The 12,879-nt window shown below is 40.2% G+C and overlaps 1 protein-coding gene across 1 annotated transcript in view; it reads right to left on the bottom strand.

The window, feature by feature from the left end:
- The window catches only part of COG2 (component of oligomeric golgi complex 2), a 35,667-nt gene extending 24,274 nt beyond the window's left edge, over positions 1-11,393 (bottom strand). Inside the window, exons 1-6 of the mRNA XM_026649685.1 lie at positions 11,211-11,393; positions 10,095-10,160; positions 7,854-7,934; positions 6,580-6,683; positions 5,088-5,196; positions 2,299-2,478 (exon numbers count right to left, since the gene is read on the bottom strand). Coding sequence (XP_026505470.1) covers positions 2,299-2,478; positions 5,088-5,196; positions 6,580-6,683; positions 7,854-7,934; positions 10,095-10,160; positions 11,211-11,267 — 597 coding nt within the window. The 5' untranslated portion in view covers positions 11,268-11,393. The remainder of the gene's footprint in view (positions 1-2,298; positions 2,479-5,087; positions 5,197-6,579; positions 6,684-7,853; positions 7,935-10,094; positions 10,161-11,210) is intronic.
- Positions 11,394-12,879: the final 1,486 nt, after the last annotated feature.

Genomic DNA, 12,879 nt, shown 5'->3' with positions numbered 1-12,879 from the left:
TGTGTGTGTGTGTGTGTGTGTGTGTGTGTGTGTGTGTGTGTGTGTGTATAAAAATAAAATATAATCTTTTGTCTGGTGAAAACAATTTCCCTGGAACCTAACCCCCTCATTTATATTAATTCTTATGGGGAAATTGGATTCGCTTAACATCGTTTCGCTTAAAGTAGCATTTTTCAGGAACATAACTACAACGTTAAGTGAGGAGTTACTGTATTTATGTACATGATTAACTGGCAGTAACAATTGTTTGAGTGCATATAAATCAGACTAATCTGTGGAAGAGACAGGAAAAACTGATTTTAAAGAAGACACACACACACACACACGCTAGAACAATGTGTAGAATCTCAGAATGATAATTAACATAGATAATTATACTTATAATGTTTTTTAAAAGCCAAGAAGAGAAACATAACTGAAACTTGAGTGATACGCCAATTTCACTTGATATATCCCCAATGCAAACTGAGAGGAAGTTACACCAGTATGAAGATCAGGAACTTAATTAAAACTACTGTAAACTTATTTTCTATGTCTATTTGAAAATGAGGAATGACCTAATGCCAGATATACCATGACAGATATTGAAACCGTGTGCAGTATCTCTGGGGGAACACATTGTATTAAGTTTATGTATCACTGTGGGCCAGGGATTGTATGCGTGATTGTGGTCTACTCCACTTGGGAGGGTTACCACCACAGATCCTTCAGGAACTAAAAGAGTGGGGTATGATTAAGGTGAATCACTCACACTTCCAGAGAAGTAACACTCCCTGAGAAAGTTCGTGTATTCTGGGTCAAACTGGGTTTCCAGAGACTAGGAAGACAAAGAAAGGTGGGTTTGGTATAGAAAGGCTGAATTTAAATGGACTCCAGGCCTTTTTTCTGTTCCAGCAACAGCTGGGACCTTCTGTCCAAGGGGGCTTCAACCCCTGCAGGAGAGTTGGAAAGTCTTTGGCCTACCAGGGCCCCCAAGACTGATGGGTGATCTCCGATAAGCTTTTAGCATGTGTCTAGGACCTTTTGTTGTTTTTTATATTTTTTCTGGAATCCTTTTACTTTAGGAATAACTGGGCTTGCTTATAAAGGGCAGTGTAATAACTGTTGGCAAAATACTGTTCATTGTCCTCGGAGAGAAAGAAAAGCACAAGCACTGGCCATTAGGCAGACTGGCTTGCTGGGGATATCACAGGGCACAGCAGGAAGCTGTGCAATCTTAAAACTTTCCTGGTCAGAAGAAATAGGGACAAGTGAAAACCAGAGACCTAAGACCTGATTGGGAACTCCTGGAGTAAACCATGAAAGGGTGAATACAGGTTCACTTACCCTGAAACTATTACACATACCTTAGCATGATGCCCCAGAGAGACCCTGAGGCCTTGTTTACCATGGCCAACTAAATTTGCATCCCTTAAGTGGAACCAGCAGTAGCGACAGTGGGAGTGCTAGTGTTGATCAGCTAGTAAAAGTGCCAGTGACCAACTGATACCAAGTATACATTAGTTTTCTGACTATTGCTATTACTAGTCCAGACTTTTTTTGTTGGGGGAGGGGGAAGTTTCCAGTGTAGAAAAGGTTTACAAACATCTGGGCAGCTAACAAAGGCTTTGTCCCATTGGCAATTTTAGGGAAGTCTTCCACCACTACCTTACCAACAGTGCAGCAGCACCAGTGCTAGAAACAGTGGGAACAGTAGTGTAGATTAGCCACCAGCACTTTGAACTCCCAAATTGAATAATCCAGGCCAGAGCATGTCTTGACACTGTGGAAAAAACCCTGGTACGGCTGGTTTACATTAACATTATTTCCACCATTGCCAGTAGAGCTGCATCAACACTCGTGCAATGGTGGAAGCCTTCCACCAGAACTGACAGTATAGATAAAACCAGAGAGATCAGATACTTCCTGACTCTGGAGAAAAATGGTGAGATTGAAACAAAATGCATTGTCAAGAGCAGAATTTCAGAAATCTGAGATTTTCAACTTGTTTAACCAATATTCTATAATTAAGAGGTCTGGCCTTACTAATTACACTTATTGTAGTCTAACCTTAGTTATGATTATATTTTGCTTCACTTCTGTTTTATTTTGGTTTTTCTATTGCCCATGCCAAATTTATTTAAGATAACTGAAATTGGATACTGATATTAGGGGATACTATCAAACAACCTGAAGCTGGAAATAGGAGCTTTGAAGGTGCTAACTGCACTCAGAGGGAGCACGAGGGAAGCGAGGCATGTTCACAGGTAAACAAATTATTTTCCCAAGCCAGTTACTTTTCTTTGGCTCTTATCTTACCTCATCTACGTATGGTTTTACAAGAATCTGGCCAACTAATGCCTCTGCATCTCGTGTTTTGTCAATTGTTGCATAGGTCCGTAAGCAATGACGTACTATGTCAACATTGGAAGTTTGAAGGCCTTCCAAGAGCAGCCCTTCCAGAGACTGCTGCAACATAGCTGTTATTCCAGCTATACGCTACAAAAAAGGAGAGAATAAAAACAGAGCATTGCCCTCTTTACAGGAGTTATGTGCAAGAAGATTTACCAACATCAACACACACTTTTAAAATTAAAATGTGTACATTCAGAATTGTAGTAACTGTATCAATGTAACATTAAAATCCAATGATTAAAATAAGCCTATGGATTATTACTGTATATTTAGCTCCATATCATGAAATTACTCAATTTAACAATGTTAAACTAGAAAAAAAAAACTATTTTCTTTTGTATATTGAAAAATCAATCTGGTAAACAGTCTAGGATCTGATTGACATGGGAGAAATGATAAGTCAACAATTGTTCTCCCCAATTAACTAACCTACACCTTGTGTCAACACACAAACCCATTGAATCAATTGCTAGTGGTAACAATTGTGACATTTACCCCTGGATTTTATGAGAAAAGCAGTGATTGAGTCCCAAACATTTCAGGTCAAAGAACTGAGACCCAATATGACTGCATTCTATTACCACAAACAAAGGACTGCCATGGTAGGCAGCTGCCAGGGCTAGCAGCTGCTTCAGCCAGCAAACCTCCTTTAAGATTGCTGGAGGAGGGTCTCCCTCTGGCAATATCTCCTCCACTTAAGCCCCACTCATTCCCAACACTCTCCCCAGAAATACCCCCTTGGCCATGCCTTTCCAGGAGATTCCCCCAGTAAGTGTCCCACTGTACATCTAATGTCTCCCAATATGGAGCTGATGATTCAAGTGTTGACCCCCAGTCAAGTCCCTTTTATGCCCCCTCTCAAAGTATCCTCCTAAAAAATTATCTCCTTGGAAATGCTCCCAGAATCCATCCTGAACAGCCTAAGTTGGCAATCCAACTGTAGGTCACCAGCTGCAAATAATCATTTGAAAACACACAGCTGGGTCACTGGCTGAGAGCATTTATAGGGAAGGCAACCCCCAGGGAGCACTCCCCAGTTTTGCTCCTCTTGAAATATTCCACTCATGTTCCCACCTTTCCCCCTCCACTATTCTCAGCTGGAAATTCAACTGCCAGCTGCAAGCGGTGGCCTTGTGAACCACCTGTGGTTCAAACTGCTACATGCAGTCTGCGATACACAATTGCAATGCTGGTGTAGGATGTCAGGGGGCATTAGCTGAGTGGGGCTGGGCAGAGGGGAGTATCAGACAGAACTGAGGGAATGTCTACAATGCAATATAAGCCCAGAGTGGTTAGAACATGAATTAGCAGACCCTGGGTTTAGCCTAGGGCTTGAGCATCTACGCTCATTTGTAACCCCAGGTTAGGAATAGTTGAACCATGGGTCCCAACCTGGGCTCTATCACGTACACGGCATTATGAGGGCCCGAGTCCAACCACCCATAACCCAGACTTCCTAGTGCCCTCCCAAAATGTGGCCACTCTAGCCCTTTGTTTGTGGTGCAGTATGGGAAAACTTGACTGTCCAATACATCTGACTGTTCAGAAGACAAAAAGTCCACCAGTGGGATACTTTCATAGAACTCCCAGAGTCCAGGGGGGACCATGTCTACACTGCAATGAACTGGAGTTTGAACCCTGGGTCCCAGTTTGACTCAAGTTCATAGGGTCCTGGGTCTGAGCTCTGGGTTGGTGCAACACTGCAATTAAAGACTCGTGGCTGGCCCATGTCAGCTGACTTGGGCTCATGGGGCTCAGGATATGGGTCTGTTTAATTGTGGTGTACACATCTGAGCTCGGGCTGGAGCCTGAGATGTGGGACCCTGCGAGGTAGGGGGGGGTCTCAGAGCTCGGACTGCAGCCTGAACCTGAACGTCTATGCCTCAAACAGCACCACAGCCCAAGCCAGCTAGCACAGGCGAGCTGTGTTGTCTAATTCAGTGGTGAGCAACCTGCTGCCCGCGGGCCACATGCGGCCCATCAGAGTAATCCCTGGCAGGCTGCGAGACCGTTTCTTTACATTGACAGTCCGCAGTCATGGCAGCCCGCAGCTCCCAGTGGCTGGGAACGGCGAACCGCAGCCACTGGGAGCTGCAGGAAGCCGTGCCTGCAGATGGTCAATGTAAACAAACTGTCTCGCGGCCCACCAGTGGATTACCCGGATGGGCAGCATGTGGCCCCCGGGCTGCCCACCACTGGTCTAATTGCAATGTAGACATAACCTAAAAGGTGGCTCACTGGCTGAAGAAGCCATCAAAAATAACAGCCACCACACCTCAATCAGTTTAAGGCAGCACTGCTGTGGACACAAAGGCAAACCTTTAATCAATTCAGGGTAGCTACTGTGGACACACTCAATTGTTTATGCTTCAGTTTGTATAAGATAACCAGAGTTATTAAATCCCCTGAGTACCAAGGCTAGATTTAGACTAAGGATAAAATGTTATGCTGACAAACATTTAATATAATTTCTTATTTTCTATTCCTATTCTCAACTGTTCATCTGAAAGATGTTGGAAAATAACAGCATGAACACCCACAGAAGATAGCACTGGTAAAGGAATGTTTTAAACTAGGAACCTGTTTTGCTCAGAACAAACTAATTAAAACATTGTTGATGTAATGTCGGTATTTCTGTACTACTGCATATGTTAGATTTCATGAAGGTTAAGCAGGGTAACAGTGGTACTTACTGGTCTCACTTTGTCCAAGAGGGGCATTCCTTTGCTTTGTACTGCATGAAATTGTAATTGGTTAAATTCCGTGGCAATTCTCTCTAAAATCTGTCCAGTCAAAAGTGGGCTAAAAAAGAATGTGTGTGTGTTAGGTTAGAACTTGCAGTTCAATACACAATAAGGTCTTCACAAACAAAATCACTTCCACCTAATGGTCAGATGCACACTGCTCCCCGCCCAACTCTCAGCTCTAACATGGGGGAGCAGGGTACGAGGTCAGAGTTACAATGTTTTCCCTGTGAATAATGGTAAGAGGCAGGCATAGTGGGCACAAGATCATGCCTTAGCAGCCCACAACATTGGTCCCTGCAATGACGGTCCTGCTTGTTGTCACGGGGGAAACCAGTTTTACAGAACTCAACAGCTCTGGAAAGGAACAAATCTATATGATGAAGGAAACCCCCTCTTTGCCCATCCCCTGTGGCATAGCAGCATTAATGAGGGCTGTCTCTGAGGAAATAGCCATGCCTTCTTCATCCCAGCATGGCTCCACTAAACTTCCCCATTCCCTAAAATTGAACTGCTATCCCCACGCCCAGTCTCAGCTTTCACTGTGTTCCCCCTTTACATAGGAGGAGATGGTGTGTCTAGGGCTCCTACATCCACTCTCGCGCCTAACCCTCCCATACTGGTCCTGTCCCCTTGTACCACAACTGAGGAGCAGTGGAGATGATCTCATGCACCAAGAGGCGCACAAGACTAGCATTTCCCCTGCCTATGAACTACAGCTAGTTTGCTGGCAAGGTGAGGTATGTGAGGATCACGTCTGGTACTTCAGCCCCAAGGCAGCTGGAGAGAGAAGTCCCCCCCACATCTTTGCTTAGAAGCAGAGAGAGGGGAACTTGTCCCTGAAGTTGTCTGAGAAGTCCAAGTACCAGACTGGCTCTTCATGAAGCTCCCCTCCACCACAGATACTACATCGTCAATCCTATACACTTCATCATGCTGTTGGCAATTTTCTTTTCAGTTATGTGAAAAAGTCAAGGAAACAGGAGAAGCCACTTTTTGTTTTACTCCCAACAGTAGTAAATGGTACATTTGTCGAAACATGGGAGGGATTTCAGAGCCAGAGGTATTATAGATTATTGGCAAATGGATTCTGAAAAAAACAACACTACAAAATGTCAAAAATGTACTTTTAAAAATTGATTAATGAGCATGCAACAATCTACTTTTACTCAAAAAAACACTTTCATAATTTCAGCATTTATGAAAATGTTTAGTTCTATATTTAGTTTACTGCCACTTTGCAGAACGATAACTGAGATTTTAAGAATCCTGTAAAATTTAGAACTATGGCACTATCTTAACTGTGGTCTTGCTGTCATTCCACCATATTTAAAATTCTAAACATGTGTAAGAGTATTTGTAAATTCGGGTACAGTACAACGATGAAACAAACTGCATTTGTTGATTAGGAATAGAACTTGAATGTTTGCACATTCCTTACCTGTTTGCTTCTAATAAGGACAATTCTTTAGAGCTTTGGGAGTGTAGAATTTTCTCAATTTTTTCAACTGATTGAATAACCTGAATAAGTCTCAAGACACACATCTGTAAAGAAAGCAATATTTATTATCATGTTCATCTCCAGTTTCAGTCTCCATTTTCTAATTAACTCTGATTTCTAATTAGCTCTGAGAATGGTATTGGGGCCAGCCTTCACATTTTTGGTTGCAAGTTTCTTAAGAATCTGAATTCGTTTAGGAGAACAAAGAGGAACCAGGAAATGATATACCAGTTCAGCCACACTTTAAGACAGACATGGACAAATTGGAAAGAGTCCACAGGAAAGCAACAAAAATGATAAATTTATTTAGAAAACCTGACCTATGAGGAAGGTTAAAAAACTGGGCATATTTTATCTTGAGAAAAGACGACTGAAGGGGGACATGAGAACAGTCTGTAGATATGTTAATGGCTATTATAAAGAGGACCGTGATCACCTGTTTTCCACGTCCACAGAAGGTAGGACAAGAAGCAATGGGATTACTCTGCAGCAAGGGAGATTTAGGTTAGATATTAGGAAAAACTTTAACTATAAGGGTAGAAAAGATCTGGAATAGGTTTCCAAGGCAGATTGTGGAATCTCCATCACTGGAGGTTTTTAAGAACAGGTTAGAAAAACAGCTGCAGGGATGGCCTAGGCTTATTAGTCCTGCCTCAGTTGAGGGGCTGGACTTGATCACTTTGAGGTCCCTTCTAGCACTACATTTCTATGATTCTACTTAGGTATAATGGTGTTAAGCATAATAGGAACTACATTACATTTTAGTACAGGTTCAAATAATTCTTGTTCTTCCACCTCAAAATAAATTAGATGTTTTTTGCGTAAGTCAAAAATTAAACATTTTTCTCTCCAGGTTTATTATACTACATTTAAATTATGTGGAAGTTTACACACCAGTATGAAATGGAAATAGTAGTGCAGTCTTTTTTTATATAGAGTGAAAAGTAGAGTAAGTACTAATAGTAGGAATGGCTTGACTTAATGATAAAAGGAAATTTGGGATTATGATTGATTGACCATCACTCACCTTATAGTACCAGGAGTCTCCAAACAATGGATGTCTAACTTTTACATGTATAAAAGCAGCGCACAGTATGATATGGACAGACACAGCCATCTCTCTGAATTTCTTGTTTTAACAGTTATTTGGGGGGGGGGGGGATCCATAACTCTAATTAGTGTATTTTCTTCCCCCAGCTATTTGTCTGTTGTACCTTTTTTCTTCTGATATCCTCTTGTTTAGACATATGTTCATCTACTGCCCGAATTCCTTCACTCACGCACGACTTAAGGCTCTGAGAGAGACATGAATTAATTTGGAAAATTTGGCTTAGTGATATGGAAAAATTTAAGCCTAAGAACAAACCAATTTGTGTCAATTAAAAAAAGAAGGGTTTGGCTGTCCTTAAGAACTATTAATTTTTATGGGCTTGCAATCATTTTCATATTTTTAAAAAAACTTCTCTCTCTCCTGTTATGATGTAAGAGACAAACAAACAATAGGGAAAACTGATTAACTGATATACAGAGGAAACAAGTTGAAATATACAGTACATGAATTGCTGTCAAATGCACAAAGTAAATAAAACTGAAATAGAGGAATAATATTTTCAGTTATATTTAAGAACCGCCATACTGGGTCAGGCCAATGGTCCATCTAGCCCAATATTTGGTCTACAACAGTAGCCAGTACCAGAGCTTCAGGGGGAGTGTACAGAACAGGGCAGCTGGAGTGACCCACCCTGTCTTTCCCTCCCAACATATGGCAATCAGAGGTTTAGGGTCATCCTGAGCATAGGGGTGCATCCCTGACCATCTTGGTTCATAGACAGTGATGGACCTATTCTCCATGAACTTATCTAGTTCTTTTTTTAACCCAGTTATACTTTTGGCCAACACAACATCCCATGGAAAAGGGTTCCACAGGCTAATTGTGCGATGGGTGAAAATAGAATTCCTCTTGTTTGTATTTAATCTGCTGCCTGTTAATTTTATCGGGTGACCTCTGCAGGAAAGGCTAAATAACACTTCTCTATTCACTTTTGCCATGCCAGTCACGATTTTACAGACCTATCAGATCCCCCCCTTAGTGGTCTCTTCTCTAAACAGAACAACCCTACTCTTTTTAGTCTCTCTTCACATGGAAGCCGTCCCATATCCTTGATCATCTCTGTTGCCCTTCTCTGAACCTTTTCCAGTTTTATTATATCTTTTTCAAGACGGGGCAATCAGAACTGAATACAGTATTCAAAATGTGGGTGCACCATGGATTTATATAGTGATATGATATTTTCTGTCTTATCTTCTATCCCTTTCCTAATAGTTCCTAACATTCTGTTTGCCTTTTTGACTGCTACTGGGCACTGAGTGGAAGTTTTCAGGGAACTATCCATGATGACTCAAGATCCTTCTTGAGTGGTAACAGCTAATTTAGACCCCATCATTATACATGTGTAGTTGGGATTATTTTTCCCAACGTGCATTATTATGCACTTAACACTGAAATTCATCTGCCATTTTGTTGCCCAGTTTTGAGAGATTCCTTTGTACCTCATGAAGTCAGCTTTGGACTTAACTATCTTGAGTAATTTTTTATCATCTGCAAACTTGGCCACTTCACTGTTTGCTCCCTTTTCCAGATCATTAATGAATAAGTTGAACAGCACAGGTCCCAATACAGATCTTTGGGGGACCCCATTGCTTACCTCTCTTAAATTTACCTAAGTGTTACTCAAAACGAAAAGTACGTTTTCAGGCAGAAGTGTGATTTTTTTTAAGTTGACTGTGTCCCTTTAACTTATGCTTTATTTATGTGGATTTAAACATTTTTCCAAAATGGAGGAAAGATAAGGTACTAAGTGCACATGGGCATTTTCCGCCTCAAAAAAGATGAGGTTATAAATCAAGTTTTCAACAAAAATCCTCTAGGAACAGCTGTGAAGATTTTTACCAATATATTTCAGCTGCTAAATGCAAGTCATGCTAGGTGAACTACTGTAACAAAGGTCTCAAAGGAGAAGGGGAGGAAAGATGTCTTTGTGGATAACGTATACAACTGGGAGGGAGGAGATATATCTGCTATTCCTGGTTCTGCTGTAGACATCCTTAATCGCTCTGTGCCTCAATTTCATGTGTAAAATAGTGCTAATTCTTCACTACACAGTGGTTTCATGAGGCTTATTCATTTATGTCCTTAAATCACTTGAGGTCCTTGGATGGACAGCATTACAGAAAATGCAAAATTACTTCTGCTACTACAGAACTCTTATATCACACTGTCCTCTAAAACAATGAACAGGAAATGATGTCTTACATTTCTCATTTTCAAAGAGAAGACTCTGATAAACAATTATCAATTCGATGAATTTAAAAGGCAATTAATTTTCATAAGATATAGTATGAGATGTAAGTTTACCAAACTATTTTGAGGTATATATGGATTATTTCAAACATACCATGACCTCTTCTCGTAACTGTCCCAACGGCACTGAAAGCTGATTGAGGGCCTTATCCATGCCAACCTACAGAAATGATCAAAACATACAGTTGGGAAGCTATTTGATAATAATAATGTTTGTTTCACTTAACATGTGAATCATTATTGACTGTATCCATTAGATACAGCACTGTTGTATAGACCTATACAATCCTCACAAAAAAGTCATCTAAGGCTACGTCTTCACTACCCGCCTGGATCGGCGGGTAGAAATCGATCTCTCGGAGATCGAATTATCGCGTCTCGTCAGGACGCGACAATCGATCCCCGAATCGACGCTTGTACTCCACCAGCGCAGGTAGGAGTAAGCGCCGTCGACGGGGGAGCCGCAGCGGTCGATTTGCTGCCGTCCTCACAGTGGGGTAAGTCGGCTCGGATACATCGAATTCAGCTACGCTATTTGCGTAGCTGAATTTGCGTATCTTAAATCAATCCCCCCCCCAGTGAAGACGTAGCCTGATCTTGATTCATACTTAGTGATGTGCCAGTATGCTCATTTAATACTACAAGGAACGAACAAAAAAATCAGCACTACTATTTGTCTCAGTGGTGCAGAACATGAAGAAAAATGAAAAACTATGCAAACTAGATATTTGTACTATGCATCCCAATGCGCACCATACAGAAATGCAATGAGACATTTCCATTTGAAAAATGAATTGTGGTACTTGGTCAACTGGATTGAACAGTACCGACTTGTTACATAGTCTGCATACTTAGATCTGTCTCTCAGTTTTAATAATTCAGATATCTGGAGCTTTACATGTATTAGAGGCTTTTCACATTTTAAGAGGGTTGGGGAATTCTCAACAATTATTTACTACCTTCATACTAAATCCATGATCTTTAAAGAAATAGCAATTATTGCTTTTCATCTTACTGCAGACAAAGAGCACTTATATAGAAAGTACAGGTACAGCACATAAGTGTTTTCCAGTCTCTCTCAATTTGAGGGGCAACAATTCAAGGCTTCTTTACCTAACATGCCAGGAAAGAAAGACATTCACAATTTTGTGTTGTAATTAAAAATCACACTAAAACACTCTCACACACATCATTCAACTTGAAAACTTACCAGATTTGTTGAAAGATTAACAAAATCTGCATAGTCCTTGTTTATGAGTTCTACCATGGCAGTTTTAAGGAGTTTGTAATAGAGCTCCAGATCATCTCTGAGCTCTTCTAACTGGACACGCTTTCTGCAGTCAGACACAAAGTGATCGACATCAAAGTCTGGCTGAAAATGAAATGAGCAAAAAGATACAGGGATATAAATAAAAAACATACCAAAAAAACAGAAAAGAATTGGATCTTTCCTGTAATAAGCATTCTACATGCAACTAAACTGTCGAGCCTACCTGAAGCACAAAAAAAAAGAAAAAAGAAAAAAGAAAAAAAAAAGTTTGCAGATAATTGACAAACCATACTCTAGAGACAGATTTTAGCTTTCTGGGATCCTAGACTCATTGGGACAGATGATACTGTCTTCCAATGTGTATTGCAGTACTGTATTATCCAAACCCCTTTACTGCTGCTTTAAATTGCCCATGGATTTATCTGAAAATATGTTACAAGTATGAGCTCAACCCTGAAGCTTTTTTTATAAAGCCACATTGCACTTTGTAGCTAAGCATTCAGCAGGCTTTGTTAAAGGTTTGATTTTAGTCATGTTGCAGTGGAGAAGTTCAAAGCTTCTGTTAAGATGCAGGAGGTGGAAAGGAAAACTGAAGATATGGAGATCATCCAACAGATGACAATTTTCAAGAACACTCAAGACTACTAGACAACACTGAGAAATCAGATTGATGACCAAAAAAAAAAAATCAATATCAAATTAAGACATTTCAGTGGAAGGTGAGAGGACAATGGAAAAGAAGCTGAAGCTGCTTTTTCACAGTAGATTATGAAATCTCTAGGGAAATGTCATGAAAATATGAATCTGCCTTTCAGGTTCATTCCATCCAGAGTCAAATGTATTCTCACGCTCAGTCTAGAAAAACCATAAATGATTAAAATGGACACACAAACCTGTGCACACAGACAGACAAAAGAGGACACGAATCAACATTCTACAAAATTTCATTACTGATGTTGATTGTGTTCTCTTCAGACTTCTTGATTCTGTATAGAATCAAGAAGAATGTAGTGATTCAACATATAGGCCTAATCCACGCCTAAAAATAGATTGACCTAACTAAATCACTTAGGGCTGTGAAAAATTTTGCATCCTGTCTGACATAGTTAGGTCAACCTAACACTGCAAACATATTCTATTGAAATTGGATGTTTTAAATTACACTTTAATTTTAAATAGGTTTGTTTTAAATAAATAAACCTGTATTTAATTTACATTAAATTTGAAACTGACACACTGTGTTAATGCCTAAACTTATTTAAATTGAAAGACAAAACATAATATTAAGCAGTCCATATGTTTCCTGCCAAGTTTTAAAGAAAGTCAGACCACTGAACTGCTGGAAATCATTGGCTAAGCACCTGGAATCAGAGTTTGTGGAAGTGCTAAACCAGCTTTTGAAAGCAGTAGCCTCTTCTGCAGGTGAAGAGAAAATATGTTCTTCATTTCAATTTATTCAAATACTGTAGTTCAATTCTATGATTAGCTCAAAGTTTAGAAACTAACTTGGAGTTACAAAAATAGAACATGTTTTCCTCTTCCAAAAACTAGGTGCAAGAGGCTGACATCTTCTAGTTCTAAAATCCTGAAATAATGGTGACCAGAAATA

Source organism: Terrapene carolina, unplaced genomic scaffold (assembly GCF_002925995.2).
Source record: "Terrapene carolina triunguis isolate 2854851 unplaced genomic scaffold, T_m_triunguis-2.0 Scaffold85, whole genome shotgun sequence".
NCBI lineage: Eukaryota > Metazoa > Chordata > Testudines > Emydidae > Terrapene > Terrapene triunguis.
The sequence above is the reverse complement of the archived record's forward strand: the minus strand, read 5'-3'. Positions and strand labels throughout refer to the sequence as shown.